The 22,762-nt window shown below is 40.3% G+C and overlaps 1 protein-coding gene across 2 annotated transcripts in view; it reads left to right on the top strand.

The window, feature by feature from the left end:
- The window catches only part of KLHDC10 (kelch domain containing 10), a 57,429-nt gene extending 35,336 nt beyond the window's left edge, over window positions 1–22,093 (top strand). For both annotated transcript variants that reach the window (XM_006729222.3, XM_081800091.1), the window contains 8 exons: window positions 5,096–5,317; window positions 7,170–7,324; window positions 9,893–10,041; window positions 12,051–12,135; window positions 13,431–13,497; window positions 14,072–14,119; window positions 16,128–16,267; window positions 16,913–22,093. In XM_006729222.3, coding sequence (XP_006729285.1) covers window positions 5,096–5,317; window positions 7,170–7,324; window positions 9,893–10,041; window positions 12,051–12,135; window positions 13,431–13,497; window positions 14,072–14,119; window positions 16,128–16,267; window positions 16,913–17,122 — 1,076 coding nt within the window. In that variant the 3' untranslated portion in view covers window positions 17,123–22,093. The remainder of the gene's footprint in view (window positions 1–5,095; window positions 5,318–7,169; window positions 7,325–9,892; window positions 10,042–12,050; window positions 12,136–13,430; window positions 13,498–14,071; window positions 14,120–16,127; window positions 16,268–16,912) is intronic.
- Window positions 22,094–22,762: the final 669 nt, after the last annotated feature.

Below are 22,762 nucleotides of genomic sequence, written 5' to 3'. Positions count from 1 at the left end.
ATAAAGGAAAATTTATTTTATTGATAGGCTATCTATAAGAAACCAATTGCAAATATTATATATAATGGTGAAACATTACCAATATCCTCATTAAAGTAAAAATAAGACCAAAATGCTCAGTATCCTCTCCACTCTTCAACCTTGTTCTGGAGGTTTCAGCCAGTACTGTAGAAGACAAGGAAAAAAATAAAAGGTACATATATTGGAAAGAAAGAGCTGACAGTTGTCATTAATAACATGTACATGATTGTCTAGTATAAAATTCGAGATAATTAATGATAACTAATACCAGAATTCAGACAGTTGGCTGGATAAAATTTGAACTTGCAAAGATAAATTACTTCTCTATATATTAACAACAACCAATTAGAAAATAAAATAGATATCCATTCACCATTACATGGAAAATTATAAAGTACCTAGAAATAAAAAACAAGAGGAAAACAATGAAACTATGCTAATGGCTATCAAAAAAGATGAGGATAAATGGCTAGAGATTGTTCCTTCATGACATAATTTCAGACTCAACAGAGAAGCTACAAGAATGGTAAAAAATTCTATACCATTCGCCCAGATTCCCCAAATGTTAACATTTGATCACATTTGCTTGATCCTGGTCCCTCTCTTCTCTTGCCTCTCCTCTTCCCTTTCACCTCCTTTCTCTCTCTATATAACACATGTATACATATGCACATGAATATTGTTTTTGTTTGAACTGTTTGAGGTTAAGCTCCAGACATGATGCCACATTACCCCTAAATACTTTAGTGTCTGTTCTTGAAAAACAAATACTCTTTTTGACTGCAGAACTAGTACCCAAAATAAGAAATTAACACTATTAACGCCATAAGTAATGGATAAAATTAACACTAGTATCTAATTTACAGACCTTACTTTCAGATTTTGCCAGTTATTCTAATGATGTCCTTTGTAGTAAAAGAAAATCCCAAATCATGTGTTGCATTCAGTTTTCATATATCTTTAGCTTTGACACTGATATTTTTGAACATTATAGACTAGTTATATTATAGAATGTCCCTTAGTTTGTGTTTGTCTCATGTTTTTTCATGATTACATTCAGCTTATGCATTTTTGCTCTATCAGCTTATGCAATATGGTTCTATCACATTGCATCTGTAACAGTTTAAAGCATATATTCCTTTGACCCAGAAGTACTCAGACATTTGCATATGAACATATGTAAAGGAAGCTTTGTTACAATATTGTAATGGTGAAAACATTGACTAATCACCTGCTCATATGTTACCTTATGTTGGACAGCCAGCTTCTTTCTTCCTTTGGGCTAGAAACTAAAGCCCATTTCCCTGGTTACCATGAGCTCTGGCTTCTGCCCTGGGGTAAAGAGCAAGTGTTTGTGACAAGGTGAGCACATAGGAGAAGATGGCTCAGACATCATAGGTACACACTCCCTTACCTGGATGTTGTCTTCTGGATATTGGGAGTTCACCTCTGCATGCAAGTTCAGTTTTAATTTTTGATTTTTTTTATGTTTGAATTGTTTACATTTTCTAGTGGAGGTTCCTGAATCAGGTAACCTAATTCACTGGGTGATTTTATTAGTAGCAAGCCATTTTTAGGAAAGTGAGATCTGCACATGGAGAATTTGGGGGAGGATTCAGAGAACTATTTAACAATCTAAAATCCAATTTTATTTTGGTCAAGGCTGATGAGCCTGTGCTATATCCCACATAATGAAAATCAGTGCTTAGTCTCCATGGCATTAGCCCTGACAAATTCCCATGATTTATTCAAGGTAAAATTTGACTTTCTGATATGTTAGTTACTCTTGGGCTATAAGTATGTACAAAGAAATCTCTAGTTACTGACTAAAGAGAAAGAAGAGTTACCCCTTTACTCCCAGCTATCAGACTTCTTGACAGCATGTTTAATATTTATCAAACATTGATCAGATGCTCTTTACCCAACAGTTTAATTTGCATAGATAATTAAATTACTTACAAAAGCCAGCAATTGAGTTAGACCAGCCCTGTTCAATAGAAATGTAAGCCACAAGTTTAAAAATTTCTAGTAGTCACAATAAAAAAGTAAAAGGTGGCATTAATTTTAATACTTTTATTTAACTCAGGACATCAAAAATATCATTTCAACATACATTCAGTACAAAAGTTAGTAATTTTACATTCATTTTTGGATACTAAGTCTTTGAAATCCAGTGGGTATTTTACATTGAAATCATATCTCAGTTTGGACCATCTTCATTTCAAGTGCTCAGCATTAATATGTGGCTAGTGGCTACTGCATTGGACAGTGCAGGACTAGACCAGAAGCTCTAGAGGACAGAAATGGTAGTGGTCCTATCACTGTATCCCCAGCACCTTTTGCAGTACCTGGTACATAGCAAGTATTCAGTAATATTTTTGGCTTAATGAGTGAATGAGTGGATAAATATAAAACCATCTTTTCACTAACTCCTCAACCTTTAATCTGTTTGAATTACATTTGTCACAAAAATAGTTGTCAGTTAACTCATAATGGAATATCTGCTCTACAGCCATTGAGAGAAAATCCTGGAACATACTGTATGTCTTTTCATATTTGTCCAAAAACAGTTTTAAAAAATTATCTGTTGACTCCAGGGAGTAAAGCAAATGACATTATAGAGATTCTTAGAGTTCCCATCTATTGCCACAGCAACTCTGTTATGTTTTTTCTTTAAATTTGTCTAATTTTTAGAACCATTTCTGTTTTGAGAAGACCATTGCATAATCCAACCCCTGCCCCTGAAATCGTGTATCTCTTAAGTATAATGATATCAAAGTCCATTGAGAGCTGTACACTATTTTGATCATGCCTGTCACTGTTTACTTTGACCTGAAGTTAAAATCAATGAAACTCCTAGTGTCTTTTATATAGCTCCAACTGTTTTAGGTGTTATGGGTAATACAGGATAATTGTTATACATGATCTTTGCCCTTGAGGAGCTTATAACCTATTTGGAAAAGAAAAACAAATGTTAACAAAATGAGTAGAGAAAAATTAAGTTTATAAACTTTTGTTTAGTGTTTTTTGTGTGCCTTAGGCTTGGTGTGAGAAAGGTGAATGCAGGTACATTCCTCTTTCTTCAAATAGTTCACAGATAATTGGAAAGATTCATATATAAACCAATAAACATTTTAATAAAGTATGAAAAATCTGTGAGGTACAGGAATAATATCCCCTTATACAGACGAGGAAGCTGAGATACAGTGAGGGTCAGTGACTTGCTCAAGGTAGCAGTTAGAAAAAACCTGGATTCAAATCTAGATATTTGTAGGAGCCTTTGCTTTTTCTTCCACACCACACTTTCTGTGTTTCAAGATTCCTAGAAAGAGAAATTGAGTTCTTCAGTTGAGGTAAATCACAGCTCATGAGTAAATTTTCTGATTATAGTTTGCCTAATTTTATATTCACGTATTTACACAGTTACCGTGTAATAATCTTATTGTGTCTATATATCCTATTTGAATTACAGGGTACTGAACTTTAAGGGCCCTAGGGTTTTATTGAGGAGAAAACTGTAAGGGCTGGACTCGGAGGCATTTCCACAAGTAGGCATTGAAGGGTAGGAGACCAGGCCAAGGGCCAAGGGAAGGAGTTGGCTTTATAAGCAGAGAGAGAAACTTAGGCAGGAGTGTGAGAGATCAGGCCAAAGTTATGTTGTGAAGGGCTCTAAATTGCGGGTTGAGGACTCTGTACTTGAACAGGAAGGAGCCATCAAAGATTCTCAGACAGGACTGACAGGTCAGAGTTGAGGGATTCAGTGATTGATTCATGGTTTATATGTTTTTTTAGTTTCTCTAGATAGATGCAACTTCTTTTCTGTTCTTATTTGAAATTATACCCTAAGAAGTGGGATTTTGATTAAGAAAATATATAAGGCCTATGTTAGGTTGGTAATAAGCGTTTATATTTAGGTGTCCAGCATCGTCCTAAATATTAATTAACATTATACTAGTATCTGTTCCTAATAGAAGAAAGTAGATAACTCTTTAGGGTAACAGAGAACTATAATAGCTTCTTATTCCACCCAGTATGGATTTAAGCATCTTTGGTTCTGTAGCTATGTAAGGGTTTGTGTAGACGGGTATAAAATATTATAAGCATAATAGAAATAATCTAAAATTTTAGGGTTTTTTACTCTAAAATAATCTTGAAGTAATTTTTAGTGAACTGGTTGTTGGACTTTAAACTTCAGAAAGCTTTCAAATATAAATTGTAGAAATAGCTTTTCTTAGTAAAGCTCTTAGTAGGATGAAAGATGCTCTTTGAGATAACTGTAAGGATATTTTTTAACTGCCATAATGTCTGGAGTGGTATTTATTTATTTATTTATTTATTTAAAGATTTTATTTATTTATTCATGAGAGACAGAGAGAGAGAGGCAGAGGGAGAAGCAGGCTCCCAAGGAGCAGAGAGCCCGATGCGGGACTCGATCCCAGGACCCTGGGATCATGACCTGAGCCGAAGGCAGACGCTTAACCATCTGAGCCACCCAGGCGCCCTGGAGTGGTATTTAATTCTAAATTTTGCTATAACTCTTTGAAAGCCAGTTTTCTTTTTAAGTGTATAATTATATATTGTGAACAAATCTTAGGTTTTATGTGTATGTATTTTTATTTACACATGACTCATTCACATTTGTGATTATATTTATGTAGTTCTCTAATATTTTCAGTTTAATTTAGTTGGCCTGTGTTTTTGTTCTCCTCTAAGGAAATAAGAAAATTTGTCCTGTTAGCTTTTGGCTTATTAAACCCCTCCTCCTTCTTTTCTTGAAAATTTCAAGTTGTCAGCCATTTTTTTGAGTTTATAATGCTATTTTACCTCCCTCGGAAAAAATTTTTTTACAGTTACCAAAATCTGAAAGTAGTCATATGAAATAGAAATGGAGACTAGCTCCTTAAAATCTTAAGTAGTGTGTGTGAATGTAAAAATAACCTAAGCAAATAAAAAGTAAATCCATGTGATAAATTTTCCCTGATTCCCTTTTAAAGCTAAAATGATTGAGACCGAATTTTGTTTGTGCTTTTAATCTGCTTGGCCATCTGTGGAAAACTGTCTTCTTCTCTCCTAGGCCACAGACCTCCACCAGCACGAAGTGGACATCGTTGCGTGGCAGATAATACCAACCTCTATGTGTTTGGAGGTTATAACCCAGATTATGATGAATCTGGAGGGCCAGATAATGAAGACTATCCTCTCTTCAGGGAGCTTTGGAGGTATCATTTTGCTACAGGAGTATGGCACCAGATGGGCACGGACGGCTACATGCCCCGGGAATTGGCATCTATGTCACGTGAGTGCAGGCAGTTCTGAACTTTTGACTTTATGAAATGTTTGTGAGGACAGGTCAGTGTCACATGCTTCTTGTTAATAATTTGTAATAATACTGTAATCTGATTAAACCCTGTTAAGGGATAGACTTTTTACTGTGGTAATAATGTAGCATGCTGATTCAGAATCACTTGGGAGTTGGCTAGTCCTGAGTTTGAATCTAGCTATGTACCATTTACTTGCTTGATGATTTTTAGGTTCAAGTTCCTTACCTGTAAAATGGGATTAGTAATATCTCAGCGGGTTCAATATAAAGTATCATATATATACTAGGTATAATGTAGTAGAGGATCAAGAGAGGGGGTTTATAATGACTATAATAGCTTTTGAACAAAGTACTTCACGCATAGTATCCGTTTACCTCACAACATCTCCATGATGCACATACTAGAATTATTGCCATTGTACAAATGAGAAACTGAGACTATTAGAGAGGCCTTAAGGGAATAGCTAAGAGTGCAGGCTCTGGAGCCAGACTGCCTGGGATTAAATCCTAGTTTGGCAAGGTTCTTTTTGGGAAACCTTCAGCAAGTATTTAAACCACTCTCCACTTCTGTTTCATCTTCTGTAAAAATGGAGAGATAGTATTAGTTTTTACCTCATAGGGTTGTTGTGAAGATTAATTTGGAGAGATTGGATAACTTTACTGAGGTCACATGAGAATTGAAGCCTAGCTCTTGCTGGCTCCAGAGCCCATGTTGACTCTCAGACTATATCAACTGAAGAATCGATTTTTATTTTTTAATTTTTTTTGAAGATTTTATTTTTTATCTGAGAGAAAGAGAGAGAGAGAATGAGAGGGGGAGAAGGGCAGAGAGAGAAGCAAACTTTCTGCTGAGCAGGGATCCCGATGCAGGGCTCGATCCCAGGGCCCTGAGATTATGATCTGAGCCGAAGGCAGACACTTAACCTACTGAGCCACCCAGGCGCCCCCCCCAAATCAATTTTTAAAAATGCCATTGAGGAGCACCTGGGTGCTTAGTCGTTAGGCGCTTCCCTTAGGCTCAGGTCATGATCCCAGGGTCCTGGGATCGAGCCCCGCATCGGGCTCCCTGCTCTGCGGGAAGCCTGCTTCTCCCTCTCCCACTCCCCCTGCTTGTGTTCCCTCTCTCGCTGTGTCTCTCTCTCTGTCAAATAAATAAATAAAATCTTTAAAAAAATACCACTGAAATAATAGAGTAGCACGATTTCAGGAGTATTTGTCTCTAGAGAAAGAATATATGTGCATGTGTGCATGCCTTTGCATGCGTGTGTGTGTGTGGTGGCAGGAACAGAAGAAATATAGAGAACACCAAAGTTACCAGCAGGATATTGGTGTTTCTTTTTATCTGGTAGAGGATCAAGGTGACAGAAATATAATTTAAAATGTAGAGATCATTCATTCCCCTGGCAAAAACAGAATGATCCTTTTATCCCTTCATCCGGAGTCATGCTGGGTCTTTGCTGAGGCTAAGATGGTACTTCATTTTCCTCTTCTTTACTGCCTACTTGAACTGTCTTCAGCGGCAGTGGTGTGCTGTAGTTCATGTCATTTAGTATTGTTAGAGCACAGGCCTTCATGACCTCCACAAATATGTACTGAATACATGTCACATACCTAACAATGAGCTAGAGCTAACTATATGGTATAGTGCACATAGTGTGAATTAAACCTTTTTCTGCAGAACTTTGTAGTAGTTGTATGTCAGTGGTTTGAGTTATCTTCTGAGAGCGTTAAAGCAGACACTCTTTTAGTTTCTCGGTTATTTTGGGTTTATGTGGGAACATACTGCTGGTAGCCAGTACATAATGGAAATGTGCGTCTCCTTCCCCAGTTGTGCTACATGGAAACAACCTGTTGGTATTTGGAGGTACAGGCATCCCGTTTGGTGAGAGCAACGGCAATGACGTCCACGTGTGTAACGTGAAGTATAAGAGATGGGCTTTACTCAGCTGTCGGGGGAAGAAACCCAGTCGTATATATGGACAGGTACCAATCTGGGCAATCATGGTGGATGTATTAGTGCCGATTTTTCTAGTTCTGGGGACAGTGTCAGAATATTTGTTTCCACTTCTTTAAACAGAGAGTGAATTCACTGTTTAATATTTGATTTTTCAGTTCATATTTCAAAAAGGATTTTATTTATTGAGAGAAGAGAGAGAGCATGAGTCAGGGGGCGGGGCAGAGGCAGAGGGAGGAGCAGGCTCCCTGCTGAGTGGGGAGCCCGAAAGGGGGCTCGATCCCAGGATCCCATGACCTGAGCCAAAGGCAGATGCTTAACCACCTGAGCCACCCAAGTGCCCAGGGTTCTTTTTTTTTTTTTAAAGATTTATTTATTTGAAAGAGAGCACACTCATGAGTGGGGGGAGAGCAGAGGGAGAGAGAGAATCCTCCTGCAGACTCCCCACTGAGTGTGGAGCCCCACAGAGGGCTTGATCTCAAGACCCTGAGACCATGACCTGAGTCAAAACCAAGAGCCAGGCACTCAACTGACTGAGCCACCCAGGCGCCCTCTGATTTTTCAGTTTGTTTTTTTTTTTTTAAAGATTTTATTTATTTATTTGACAGAGAGAGAGATAGCGAGAGCAGGAACACAAGCAGGGGGAGTGGGAGAGGAAGAAGCAAGCTTCCTGCGGAGCAGAGAGCCTGATGCGGGGCTCGATCCCAGGATGCTGGGACCATGACCCGAGCCGAAGGCAGATGCTTAACGACTGAGCCACCCAGGCGCCCCTGATTTTTCAGTTCTGATGTGAAATCGTAATTTGCAAATCTGGTTATTTATGTCCTTTCCTTTTTTTCTCATTCTTTATTTCTAATCCAATTTGGGATCATGACCTAGATCTATACAGAAGGGTTTTTTTGTTTTGTTTTGTTTTTTAAGATTTTATTTATTTATGAGAGAGAGAGAGAAGGTGAGCATGAGCAGGGGGAGGGGCAGAGGGAGAAGCAGACTCTCCGCTGAGCAGGGAGCCTGATGCAGGGCTTGATCCCAGGACCCCGAGATCATGACCTGAGCTGAAGGCAGGCGCTTAACCGACTGAGCCACCCGGGCACCCCTATACAGAAGTATTTTTAAATGTCAGGACCACCCATCTCCACTCCCATTCCCAGTAGAGTTTGGGCTCAACATACGGTCAGGGTGCTGTCATCTCTAAAATGATATGATTCTTTGGAGAGCTTACTGACCTAAGTAGTAGAGTAGATGATCTCTGCACTTGGAAGGGACTTTTATACAGACTAATCTGAGCTAAAACACAGATTATGTGGAGAGTAGCTTCTAGTTAGGTTCCAGTGCTTCAAACCTTAGGTTTGAAAAGATCCAAAAAGATAGGGAGCAACCCACCAACATCAGAGACCCTTTGAGAGTAATGGGCTAAGGTTAAAACAACTTTAGCTTCTTTTTCCACTGGCCAGCATTATTACTGATAAGTACCTCCTGAGCTATGTGTAGAGGTACATACTGGATAACTCTGTATTCCACCAGAGGAGGCATTAAAACTCTGAGAAATGACCATTAACAAAAGCGGAACTTACGCTGAAGGGAGTCTGGTGGAAAATGTGAAGTTTTTAGGACTGCCAACTTTAGACATGTTGCTTAAGGGGTTCTGGTGGCTTATTTTCACATCTGCTTCTTCTTCCTGAGAGTGTTTTTCTTCACACTGCTTAGAAAGAGAAGCAGCTTTGTATGGAAATGCTCATGTCCATGATGAATGCATTCTTTGGTTGGCTGGGACCCCTAAGCAATATCCAGGCTTCTTGCCTATTTAGGGAGAACTGCTTTCCAGTTGAGCAAAGCTTTACCTTTCTTTCTTTCTTTTTTTTTTAAGATTTATTTATTTATTTTTTAGAGAGAGAGAGCGCACGTGGTGGGGAAGGGGCAGAGGGAGAGGGAGAGAGTCTTAAGCAGACTCCATGCTGAGCAGCCCAACTCAGGGCTCAATCTAACAACCCTGAGATCACGACCTCAGCCAAAACCAAGAGTGGGATGCTTAACCGACTGCACCACCCAGGCACCTCAAAGCTTTACTTTTTTTTTTTATTTTATTATTATTATTATGTTATGTTAATCACCATACATTACATCATTAGTTTTTGATGTAGTGTTCCATGATTCATTGTTTGCGTGTAACATTCTAAAGACAGTCTCTGTGTTCTCTAAAATCTTTTATTTATTTATTTATTTATTTTTAAGTATATTTTTTAAAGATTTTATTTATTATTCATTTATTTGAGAGAGAGAGAGAGAGAAAGAGTGCAAGTGGGGGGAGGAGCAGAAGGAGAGGGACAAGCAGACTCCCCGCTGAGCGGGGAGCACAATGACGTGGAGCTTGATCCCATGACTATGACAGGGATGAGCCGAAATCAAGAGTCAGAAGCTCAACCGACTGAGCCACCCAGGTGCCCCTAAAATCTTTAATCTTTTAAAGGTCTGATATTTTAGAAGGTTAAAAAGTACAAGAGAATTTCATGAAGTCTGATTTTGGGGTATTTAATAAGTTTATATTCTTTAATCAGGTGTTAATGAGTCAATGGTGTTCACCTTTCCTTGCTATCCAGGCCATGGCGATCATCAATGGCTCCCTTTATGTTTTTGGAGGGACAACTGGCTATATTTACAGCACAGACCTGCACAAATTAGATCTCAATACCAGAGAGTGGACACAACTGAAACCAAACAACCTATCTTGTGATCTGCCAGAAGAGAGGTGAGGTTCTAGGATCAAAGCATATTTATTCTTTCTTGCTAAGATTTGACTTTTTTCAGAATATTGGTAATACGGTTTGAAGAAAACTCTTATAGCCTGGTTAGAATAGCCAACTGGCTGGTAGATCCCAGTTCAGCGTTAAAGAAAGGTCTTCTGGTTAAGGAATGATATTTCCCCCCTTAACTATAGATTTTTTTTCTCATGTTATTTCCTTTTGTCTCTCTTTTTTTCTGCATTAGGAAGATAGTAACACTTTGAAGAAGAAACCAATGGTAGCAAATGTAATTAAATATCATATTACAGACAAAATAGTTACTTTCTAGTTACTTTTTGATTTCCCTTCTTAACTTGCATATTGGGATTCTTTGGCTCATTTGCTTGCAGCTGTTTACCCCAGAGTGCCTGTGGCACTCAGTTCCCACAGTGGTACTCAGTGAATATTGATCAGATGGGTGGATGGATGGGTGGATGGGAGGGAGGGAGGACATTCATTTTAAGTGCCCTGTTAAGCACGCAAACATCGCATGGTGCTCCCAGCGGCCTTCTGGGAGTAGTCCTAGGCCTTTCACTTTTCTTTCCTGCTAGGAGTTGCCTCTTAGAATTAAACTCTGTGAAATACTTACTTTTTTCCCCCTCCAGTTTAAAAGCAAAGATACTAAATACTTTTTTATTCACTTTGTTTAGATGAATCCAGTTATCTCTTTGTTTCCTTTAAACAAAATGGCATAGAGGTTAGCTAAGGAAGACTTAGTCTTTTTTTTTTTTTTTTTTAAAGATTTTATTTATTTATTTGAGAGAGCGAGAATGAGAGAGAGTACATGAGAGGGGGGAGGGTCAGAGGGAGAAGCAGGCTCCTCGCTGAGCAGGGAGCCCGATGCGGGACTCGATCCCGGGACTCCAGGATCATGACCTGAGCCGAAGGCAGTCGCTTAACCAACTGAGCCACCCAGGCACCCAGGAAGACTTAGTCTTTATTGTAGTATGTCAGTAGGCTGATGATTGCAGAGCTACCATGTGAGGACTTGGGAGGTGGGCCGCTGCTGGAATAATTTTGATGTAATGTATTTTATCAGCACCAGGGCCTTCAGGGAAAGGAGGAACTAGATTAAGTTTTCAAAGCATTTTCACATGGTTGCCTTCTTGAATCATTTTATGGACATATTATAAATTGTTTCAGCTTCTAGCTAGACTGCTTGGATAAAAGTTCTGGTAGGTGTTTCACATTATATTCACAGTTCTATGTAGCAGAATTTTTCTGATATCTTTGTGTCTATTAAATATCTTTTTTTTTAAAGATTTTATTTATTTGAGAGAGAGCATGAGAGGGGGTAGGGTCAGAGGGAGAAGCAGACTCCCTGCCGAGCAGGGAGCCCAATGCAGGACTTGATCCCAGGACTCCAGGATCATGACCTGAGCCGAAGGCAGTCGCTTAACCAACTGAGTCACCCAGGCACTCCTAAATAAGTATCTTAATTTGAAAGCCAGTAGTGTAGGGTTTCTGATAAAATGTAGACAGATTACTTTTTAAAAACTCTGTAATAATGTCCCCCCTTATACAGAGTTATCACAAAAAGATTATAGAAAATCTGGAAAAGACAAATAAGCAAAATGAAGAAAATGAAAAATAAAACCTAAATCTAGAGATAACCAGGGTTAACATTTTAGACGTATCTCTGTAGTCATTTTCTGTGCATATTTGTGTATCTATAAATTTTTCATGGGATTAGAGCCTATCTGCTCTTACATAACTTTTTTTTTTTTCGGTTAATGACATGAAAAGAAGTTCTCAGTATATTAACTGTCTTCTCTGCCTACATTCTTATTGGTTGCACACTAATCCATTTTATGTATATTCTGTAGTTCGTTTAACCAATTTACTATTGTTAAACACTTAGGTTATCTCTAGTAATTTATTACTATAAATAATTATCCAATAAAAAGCCTTGCAGCTAAATCTTAGGTAGATCATTTTTCACTTCATTATAAACGGGTTTTATGTATGTTTTCAGGTACAGACATGAAATTGCACATGATGGGCAGAGGATTTACATCTTGGGAGGTGGTACTTCCTGGACAGCTTATTCCTTAAACAAGGTATATTTAAAAATAATAATAATAATAATAAGGAGAGAGGCATGTTTCATACTAAGTAAGACAATTCTGTTACTATAGATGTTTGAATTTTTTTTTTTTTTTAAGATTTTATTTATTTACTTGACAGAGAGAGACAGCGAGAGAGGGAACACAAGCAGGGGGAGTGGGAGAGGGAGAAGCGGGCTTCCCGCAGAGCAGGGAGCCCGATGCGGGGCTCGATCCCAGGACCCTGGGATCATGACCTGAGCCAAAGGCAGACGCTTAACGACTGAGCCACCCAGGCGCCCCCCTAGATACTTGAATTTTTGAACAGGTTCTTTATTAACACCTATTTTGTGTTATATGCTTTTTATAACATATGGCCAAACTCTGTGCCCTGATGCACTTTCCAGCTGACCGTTATATTGATCACACATTGAAAATACATGAAAATTATCCCCGGCATAAGCTGGATGAGGAAAGTGACTAAAAGGAAGGTATAGTAGCTCGAATGGAAAAACTGATGAGAACTGGAACCATGATGCTAGGGATGTCACATCTCTGTCATCGTCAGTGCTGTATATCTAAAAAGAACAGTCACGTTTAGGGCTATGCATCTTTAGGAAGCTGTGCTCTGAAGGGTTTTTATTCATCCATTTCTGTGGCATTGCTAAATCCACATCTCCCGGGAGAAATCTAGATTAGGATACAGAGCTCCTGGGCTGCTTTGGAACCTTATTGGTCTTTTTCAAGTTTTGTCAAAACTGTTCTCGTATTTTCTTATCAACACTTACTTTTTTCTGGTATAAAAATGATAAATGTTCATTGTTAAAAATGTGGCAGTTGCAGAATTTCAAGTTTTTTGGGTTTTTTTCCTGTGATTTAAAAAAAATTGGAATCCTGTATCTGTTTATCTTTCAACTGCTTCATTTAATGTTTTGCATTCTAATTTTAGAATTAGGGAAGATTGGAGAAAGGCAAAAGAAACGAAGACCTTTTTTTTTTTTTTAAGATTTTATTTATTTATTTGAGACAGAATGAGAGAGAGAGAGAGCACATGAGAGGGAGGAGGGTCAGAGGGAGAAGCAGACTCCCCGCCGAGCAGGGAGCCCGATGCGGGACTCGATCCCGGGACTCCAGGATCATGACCTGAGCCGAAGGCAGTCGCTTAACCAACTGAGCCACCCAGGCGCCCGAAACGAAGACCTTTTAACCAAGAGTACATGTTTGTATAGGCCGTTGTTAAAAAATCCAGTTTTCAGGCTAGCTAAAATTATTTACATGTGTGTATCTTCTTTTTTTTTTTTCTCCCCAAGATCCATGCCTACAACCTTGAAACAAACGCATGGGAGGAAATTGCCACAAAACCCCATGAAAAAATAGGTAAATTTAAAATACCGATTCATTTATCTTTAATAAATATATTTTAATTTTTACTTGTTTTGGAGGGGAAAAAGTATTATTGAGTTATATGACAAGTGAAATATCTGTTGTGCTGGTGTTATAAATTATTTTTTTTCCTTAGTCCAATTATTATTCTTCCTCTGTAATTGTGCAGAGACTTTTAATGGGGATTGTTGAGTTCTGTGGAAGCTGGGAAATGTGGCATTAGACAGAGCCACATAGCCAGGTGGGTTAGGAAGCAGACACTTGAATCAAGATCCACCTGTCTTTTGTGGGTAAAAGGGCTTGGGAAAGCTACTAGTAACCCCTGCCCCTCCCACCCCTTTTTGTTCCCCTGGCACCTGAACACTGTACAGTTACAGTGAGACTCAGATGGCTTTATTTTAGTGTGAAATAAGGAAGGATTGGAAGGACTAGTCAATGTTTGCTTAATGCAACAATGGGATTGTTTTAAGTGAGTTATTCATAGTATGTCTCTCACCGTGGCACATCAACGTTAGTCTTAGTCTTTCTGTAAATAATGGAATTTCTGTGTTTATTATGTATTTGGCAGGTTTCCCTGCAGCCCGAAGATGTCACAGTTGTGTCCAAATAAAAAATGGTAAGGTTTCTAAAGAACATTCTAGTTCCATTTTTGTAATTGTATATGCTGAGAATGTCTTTATATATACATAAAGGGCATAATTTTGAGAAGAATCTGTTCCTTGTAGTTTAAACTTAAAGGGAAGTCCATGAAGTTATGCTTCTTTCAGTGGTTTTCATCAAGTACACGGGTGGGGTGTTTGGATTCCCTCAGTTACCAGAGAACTCAGAGTTTGGTGATAAATAAACTTTTATTATACAGCCTGACCTTTCAACACCCCACCCCAACAGATATCTGTGGTTATGGTGGGTAATACTGATAATCTTGACATATAATCGAGACCTCGGTGGACATAGTTTTAAAATTACAATAACTCCTTCAGAGTGATATTTCATAAAGTTTATTCTCTGCTCTGATGCCAAATAGGACTCTTTTTTTTTTTTTAAAGATTTTATTTATTTATTTATTTGACAGAGAGAGACAGTGAGAGAGGGAACACAAGCAGGCAGAGTGGGAGAGGGAGAAGCAGGCTCCCCGCTGAGCAGAGAGCCCGATGCGGGGCTCGATCCCAGGAGCCCGGGATCATGACCTGAGCTGAAGGCAGACGCTTAACGACTGAGCCACCCAGGCGCCCCCAAATAGGACTCTTTGCTCATTCTTTGGCTATATTACAAGAGAGCCATTGTATGGCTTCCAAGAGCAGCTGCGACTACTTCATCCGAGTGTGATAAATGACTCTTCTTTGGACAGCCCTCCTGTCTTTTAATTTACAGCTTATTTATAGTTTGGTACACCACCTTCCATTTTTCCTGGGAGGAAGGTGTGTATAAATGAGTTTCATAGCCCATATCCTTTCAGCAGTTTAGTTGGGATTTAACTAGGGTTATGCTGCCATCTCCAGTACAGAAGTGCTTTTTATTATGCTTCTGCTTTCTGCATAAGATGTATAGATAGTGGGATTGTTCAGCTTGCCTCTCGAAGAAGCAAAGCTGTACTTTGCTTCGGAGCTGAACTTTTCTTGAATCTTAGCCAAAAACGTTTCCAGTGTATTTTACAGTTTAATTAAGTATTGGCTTAAGCTTGATCTAGACCTGAATGAAGACATCTACTCATTTGATTCATTGAGGCCAGGCACTGTACCAGTGGAATTCAGCCTTAGTTTGGGGCATTTCGTTTGAATGTTACAAGTTGACCAGTTACCACTATCTAACTTTACAAAAACAAAACAACAACCGTGATGAAAAACTTTTGATTTGGGGGAAGGTTGAAAGAACTTAAAGAACTGTATAGATCAAATGGGGCTTCACACTGTCCTCCTTTGGCTGAAGAAAGCTTGGACGAACCACTTTTGTGTCCCCCAAGCTGAACATTGCAGTGAATGTTTCTCCTCAGGTTACATGTCTGCATAGAGGATATTTGTCTGTATGGGCAGACGAATATCATCCTTTCTAGAACATTATTTGAAAGAATTTGCAAACTGGTGGCCTTCAGTTACGTTTTGTTTGGCTCATATATGTATTAAAAATTTTTGGATTAGCAGATAACACTTAAAAATCAAAATGTCTCCCTTAGGGGAAAAAAAAAAAATCCAGATTTCCAGCTCCTCTGGAAAAATCAGAAGATCTGGCGGTTGTGGACCTTAAGTTCTGCATATTATCGATCAGCTGGAGCTGCATCACCATCTCCTTTAGAGCATGTGCACTCCTGTTTGTTTATTTTCCCTGGACCTTCTTGTTCATTCACTTCCTGTGCCTGGCACCTGTAGGTATTTGAATTTGAGGACCCAGACATGAAGCCTCCTTAGAGACTTGCATCCCAAGTCCTAGCAAAGATCCCAAAATAGTGTCTGTACTTTACTGAGGGATAGGACAGCAGCAGGAGAGGACTGCCCAGCTACAGCTGTCTGTGGTAGGGGGCAATCCACAGAACCGGTCCCACGTCAGCTAGCCAGGGGATCTACTACAAAACATGCTATAGCCGTAGCTCTTTTCTTTTGTGTGACCTGGGGTCTCTCTTTTCTCGATAGATGTGTTTATTTGTGGGGGCTATAACGGAGAAGTGATCCTGGGAGATATCTGGAAGTTGAACCTGCAGACTTTTCAGTGGGTGAAGCTCCCAGCTACCATGCCCGAGCCAGTTTACTTTCACTGTGCAGCTGTTACACCGGTAAGTTTTTGTTTTCATATCTTCCTTACATAGTTGCAGGTGATAAGGAAATACTTTTAGCAATATTAGCAAGAGAAAAAAGATTCTGAAATTACCAACCTTGGATTAAGAATGTGTTTCTAAAACTTTCTTCAAAACAAAGCTAGCCCTTCCTCTGAGAAAAGGCGAGAGAAGCCATCATACCCAGTTTAAAAGAGCAGCGTAATTGTAAAAGGAAGGCTGCGCGCGGCCATTCAGGCTCTGGCAGGGACAGAGAAGTTGTGTTCTGGGAGGGCGGAATAGTTCTAGCCCCACGATGCCTTGTGGTTAAAGATCCCTCTAGTTTCTCGAAGGCAAGGGCCTTTATTTTCATCTTTGTATTCCCAGTATTTGGCACTGTGAATACTTAATATACGGTTAGTTTAATGTTTGTTGAAGTTAAAAAAAAAAAAAAAAAGAACAAAGCTACAGTTTTCTCCTAGTAACTCATTCATTATTTAAACCCTTCTTGATCTCTGCAGTGTGTTGGGATCGGTGAGAAATTCTTTTTTGCTTCACCTCATCTCAATTTGGCCTACTGTGCGTTTTTTTTGCTGACTCCTCAGCCTAAGTATCTGTTTCTTTCCCATTTGAATTTATCCTCTTTTGACTGCCATTTGTTCATAGGCTGGTTGCATGTACATTCATGGAGGAGTGGTGAACATCCATGAAAACAAACGGACTGGGTCATTGTTTAAGATCTGGCTGGTGGTACCTAGCCTGCTGGAACTGGCATGGGAGAAGCTGCTTGCGGCCTTCCCTAACCTAGCAAACCTCTCCCGAACACAGCTTCTGCACCTTGGACTCACACAGGGACTCATCGAGCGCTTGAAATGAGGATTTCTGGACTGTTCATTGATACTGGAAATGTTAATTTAAAGAGACTCCTTTATTTATGGGCAGTGTAGAATATGCTACAAAGAGGATTGGTTACCCTGATCAAGGCCTTATTCAGAAAATACATCAGATGCCTTTCTGTAAATTGGTTTTAAGTTTATGGAAATCTCACTTTCCCTTGTGCTTCTTTCTTTGCTTCTCTCCCTCCTGCCCCAACACACACGCACACACATACTCACATACTCCCTCTTCCTTGATGGAGTTGAGGGGAAGTCTGAAGGTACCTTAATAATGTTGTGAATCACAATAACATAAAGAATTTTTTAAAGGAACTCTGAAACTATGACCATGTCAGCCAATGCTCTACAAATTAAAGCAGCATCATTGACAAAAAAAATAAAAATAAAATAAAAATTTTAAACATTTAAATCCAGCAACAACAATAAGAAGTTTCAGGATAGAACAAGAAGGCTAACCTTGAGAATCATGCAGGTTATATGCAAACCTAGATGTTTAACTCGCTGTTTTCCAAGATGCTTCTAATTGAGTAGCTGAATCTGGTGGCAGCACTGGTTGACATCTTGCTGCATAGATACCCAAACCCATCCTTTGACTTTGGAGGAAAGTTACGCAGCTCAGCGACTCTTGATCAGTGATTTCTTTTCTCATCCTTATGGTGCCAGCAATGGTTAGATTTGGCTCGTCACAAGGCTTATGTGTGTGTTGTAGTTGTGCTGTTTATTGTTGCTCTTAGAAATGATGGCACCAAGAACGTTTCAAATCAAGGAATTTATGGTGGTCAGAGTTCTTCGTTCTGGGCAGTTTCGAAATTCTCCCGTGCTTATTCCTGGTTTCAAGTATCTCTTTGACTTCTTCATGGGGGGGACTTGTAGACCCTAAATATGGGCATAAATGCCTTGGGACATAAAGTAAGCTTGTGAGAGGCCAGAGAAGAGCAGGGCAGGGAGGGCCTCGGCACCAGGCTGTGAGCCCCAACGGTCATATTGGGCACTTCCTCTTCACAACTTGTTTCTTTTCTGACACCAGGCCACGCACCTGCCATTCTTTCAGGCAACGGGTTTTATCTCTGGTAAAGCCAACTGGCCCTTGATTTTTCCCTTAGCTTATTGTCTCCCTTTTTTGTCTGCTTTTAATGTGCATGGTGCTGTGAGTAATTGTCTAGTTATTGGATAAAAGGTCTTGGCGGGGGGAAGGCCACAGGTCATCCTTCCCGATGAACTAAGTATCATTTTAAAAACTAGCATGAGGAAAGAATGAAACTGAGGATGGTTAGTTTTTTGGTGTGAAGTTTTAGTTCTGTTTTGTTTGTTTTGTATTTTAACTCTAAAAAAGGAGTGACCTGAATTTTCACTTCTTTGCCATCAGGCTGCTAGGGAGTTGAGCAAGTCACTGAGATGTGAGCAGTTGGCAGTGCTCAGGTGTACGCAAGATGCTGCAGGCGTACAGGAAGGCACAGTGCGGGTCATCGCACCGGTCACCTCACAGCAGGAGGCTCAGGTGGGAGATGTGGGACACATTTTTTCCTTTAAGTGCCTCTTTTCCATTTAGCTTTTAAAGTTACTCTTCTTTTTTCCTTCTTCCCAGAAGGGATCTCTTTAGCTCATGTGTGGATTTAAAATCACCTTTGAGTTGTGGCTAAAAAGTTACCATCCACTGTTGAGTTCTGGGGAAGAGAAAACTGTGGTCTCTAGACTTGGAGTCTTAACTTCCATGCCTTATTAGAACATCCCATCCATGTTGGGTTGAGTTCATGGTGCCCATAGTCTGCAAGGTCTTAAGAGTAGCACTCACCTGTGAGTTTGGGTCCTTTTGGGGGACTGAGGGGTATGGGGCAGAGGCAGGAAAAGGAGCAACTCCTCTGGAAGTCCTTCCCCCATCTTGCCATGACCAAGTCTGTTTGACATTCAGCCTCTTACCACCCACTGCTAAGCTTACTCCAGTGAGGAGCTCTCTCCAGAGCAAGTCAGTTGAGCAACCCCGTGAGTTCAAGACAAAGCTTTGCTGCATGACTCCGGCCTGGTCTCTGGATATTTGGTGGAATATATCCAGTTAAATAAGCTGTGCTGTCTAGGGTGATAAAAGGATTTTTGTCATGGATTTATATAGGGACCAAATCCTGAGTGCTCAGCCTCTGTGCTTATCTTTCCATGCTCCTTGGGAAATAAGCAGGTCTCTAGCTTTGCTACACTGGAGAGCTAGAAAGAGAGTCCAGTTCAATCCACACTTGCTAGCAAAAAAGGATTTAAGCCTTCTGAGGGCAGTCTTTGAGGTAGATTGGAGGCCTGACATCCAAGACCTTGTGTGTGACGTTTTTATAAAAAACACATATCCTTGGTCTAAAGGGTCTTCTTTTAATATAACACTAGTGAAAAGGATGTAGTGTGACCAGCTGTGAGTAGAACCACACATATGCACATGTTCTGTATGCCAAAGGAGACTGTGTGTATGATGACTTAAATGTAGATGACTAGAATTTTATATAGGGGGTCCCCAGCCATTTAGTAGACCTATAACCAGCGCCCTAAATTCCTGACACTGTTACTTGGTTTAGGAAAGTTATGCCTGTTGCGTCTCTGCCTCTTTGAGGTACTCCCTGCCATCTGCCTGCAGTCCTGTAAATTGAAGTGCAATATATAGAAACACATATGAATATATACAGATTATATGTAGGGTGTAACTATAAAGCAGGTAGACTACTTTTTTTTTTTTTTTTCTGCCTTGGGGAAGCCAGCTCATTCCTTTAGAGTCAACTTATACCAAGAATTTGAGATGTGATCAGCTGGCATAAACCAACTCTTGGTCAGTCTGGATCTTCAAGTCTGTGTTTTCTTACTCCAGTTCTTAAAGACTTTTTATTCCTTGGGTTTGTTAGAGTTGAGACTTTTCCCCAGTCATCTTTGTACTATCTCACGTGTACATATCTTCCTACATTTCTTTGCCCACAAAAAAAGGAAGTCTACCTGTAAGGAATTTCCTAAATGGAGAATTAAAATCTAATATTTAATACTATCAGTTCTCCCATGTACATACTAATTTATCTGTGAACATAATACTTTATTAAATGAAGACAATGATGCTTTCTTCATTTAATAAAATATTTTCCACATTCTGGAAAATCTATAAACCAATATAGAATAGATGGAAATTTTAACTGTTCTTCAGGGGCCAAACTGAAATCCTTTCCACTGGCAGAATTTTTTTTTCAGGGCCCTAGTGACTTGGTGTAAAAATTTGCTCTAAATTATTCATTTCCATTACATAGCTAGATTTAAACATATAATAATAAACATTAACATTTCTAAGCAAAAGGTTTATTAACAGTGACCTTTGGTTACCCAGAGTAGCAAGGGTAAAGCACAGATAATTGAAATTCATAATTAATCAGTGTTTCAACTTTTCTATCAAACCATTGATTCATTTATATTCTTCCTCCCTAGCCCTTTCCCACAAGCACCTCCTTTTCAGTGGAGTGGGGCTAATAAATAGTTAGAAATGAAAAAGAAGAATCACGGAGGGCTAGAAACCAGCAAGCATATAAGCAGCCCTATTAGCTGTAATTGTCAATTTGATGACAGCTGTTGAATGCTGAAATTAGGACCCACGGGTGGTAATCCTGAGTTGAGATGTTAACTCTTCACGCCTCTGCTTCGGCGTAGTGTTCCTGCCCTGAGTTCTAGGCTGTCTCTCCTCCAACCACCAAAGAGCTCTCAGCGCCTATGGGAAGAAGCAGCTACTGTGTGTGAAGCAGAGGAAATCCCACCATTTGAACACATTTCTTTGGCTCTTGACAAATACTTGCTTTTCCTCTGTTCTTGCAGGAGCCTTATTTTTCCTTTGGAAATACCTTTTCCAGCCATACAGCTTGGCACGTAGGAAAGGCTGAATTCTCCTCTAAGTCTGTGTTGGTCTTCATTCTGTAAAAGTGGCTTGTTTTTATGTGGTCTTACAGGTGTTTAGGAAGTGGCACTGTTACTAAGTCGTCTAGCTGCCAGCACTCTGATGTAGCACAAAATGCCATCTTCCTTCTCTTCATTGTTCTGCCATTGAGCTCCAGGACGGAGGAGGGTTTATGGGCCCGTGATCATGAGCTCCCTAGACTGGTCCCTGTTAGCTTCAAGTGCTTTGGTTCCCCAGATTCCTCCGGACCCCCGGAGCGTTGGCAGGGCCTGAGGCGGGCTCCGCAGGGCCCCGTTCCCTCCGTGTGTGTTGCGCAGATCGTGCCGGCGACGGCGTTTCCCTTCTGAGGTCACTGGATTTGCTGGAAAGCGACCTCTTCTCTTACCTGGTGTTACAAAAAGAAGTTCTGAGGTGTGCTTCAAAAGTGGTACCATCTTTTTAGTCTAATTTTCATGATTTTATTTTATTTTTTTTACTATTGATAGTTTTTTAAAGGCCCTGCTTAGTCAGTGTCCAGGGTGAGTCAAAGGCAGTTTCACCAAGGTGCAGTAATTGCTGTTTTACTAGTCGCACATTTAGAATACAAAGGAGGCGTCAGAAACACACTGACTTTCTCCAGAGCCACTTCCTTGTACACAGAGTCTGAGCAGGGACAGCGCCAGGCATCTCTCTGTAAAGGCACCTGCTGATGAGGATTGGACTGGAAGAAGCAGGCAAGAAAGGGAAACCCCTCGCGTAGTCTCTGAGGGCAGGCCTGGGCTTGGCTCTGCGTACAGGGTATGCTTAGGCCACACACGATGCTTGCCTTACTTTCAAGCTATTTGCCACAGTCCTGTTCAATAGTGTGGAAGTCCTTTTGCAGTCTGGTGTGCATGCCATATGATCAGGACAGCTTCTCCACCTTACCTGGTTTCCTACAGCAAGTAGGAAAAATAGTGAATTTACCCTAAAATGTCCAATCTGTATTTATGTACCTTGTCGGTGTTTTGCTGTTGGTTTTCTAAAAACAATCTGATCAATAAATCTTATCCAAATCTCTTTGGTGCAAGGCTACCTTGATTGTCTGACAATAATTTGTGTGTATGTGAGCTCACCTCTGGGATGGAAGCATCGGCCCGCCCACCTCCACCGCCCCTCTCCCAACCCACCAGCGTCCACTTTTCTCTATAATATCTGTGAGTCACCTGCCTTCCACCACGGCGTGCTGTGGCTCCTTCCCTCTGCTTACCATCTGGAACTCTTGGACACGTAACAGTCCTCGCCACAGAACGCTGTTCCCCTCAGGACATCAGCAAAAGAGTGAGTGACCACGGGGGCAGGTCACACTCCCTTTTCCTGTCCCCTCCCATTTATTCCCCAGACTACCACTAGCCAAGTCTGTATGGATGTACCAAGACTTTTCTGAAGAGCTGGAGGAGCGACAAGGGAATTCAAAGGGAAAATGTGAATCTTTACTATGGAGTCACAACTGTGTTTACGATTCAGGGGAAAAGCCCCAGGAGGAGCTGAGCCCTTCGCAGGGGTCCCTTGGGGATGAAACCACAGTTCCTAGCTCTGACCTTGGTCTTCCAGATGCTTCTTTCTCCAAAACCTCTGCTTTGTGTCGCTTTACCGTCTACTAGGATCCCTCTCCCAGCAGTACTTTTCTGCGAGCTGAAGTCCGGCATTGGTGTGGACACTCCAAGTCTGGTCACTTTTAAGGTCTCCCATCCAGAACTACAC

The sequence above is a fragment of the Leptonychotes weddellii genome, chromosome 12 (assembly GCF_054177405.1).
Source record: "Leptonychotes weddellii isolate Sample4059 chromosome 12, ASM5417740v2, whole genome shotgun sequence".
In the NCBI taxonomy this organism is placed as follows: Eukaryota; Metazoa; Chordata; class Mammalia; order Carnivora; family Phocidae; genus Leptonychotes; species Leptonychotes weddellii.
Note: the sequence above shows the minus strand (reverse complement) of the source record. Positions and strands in the feature narration are given on the sequence as shown.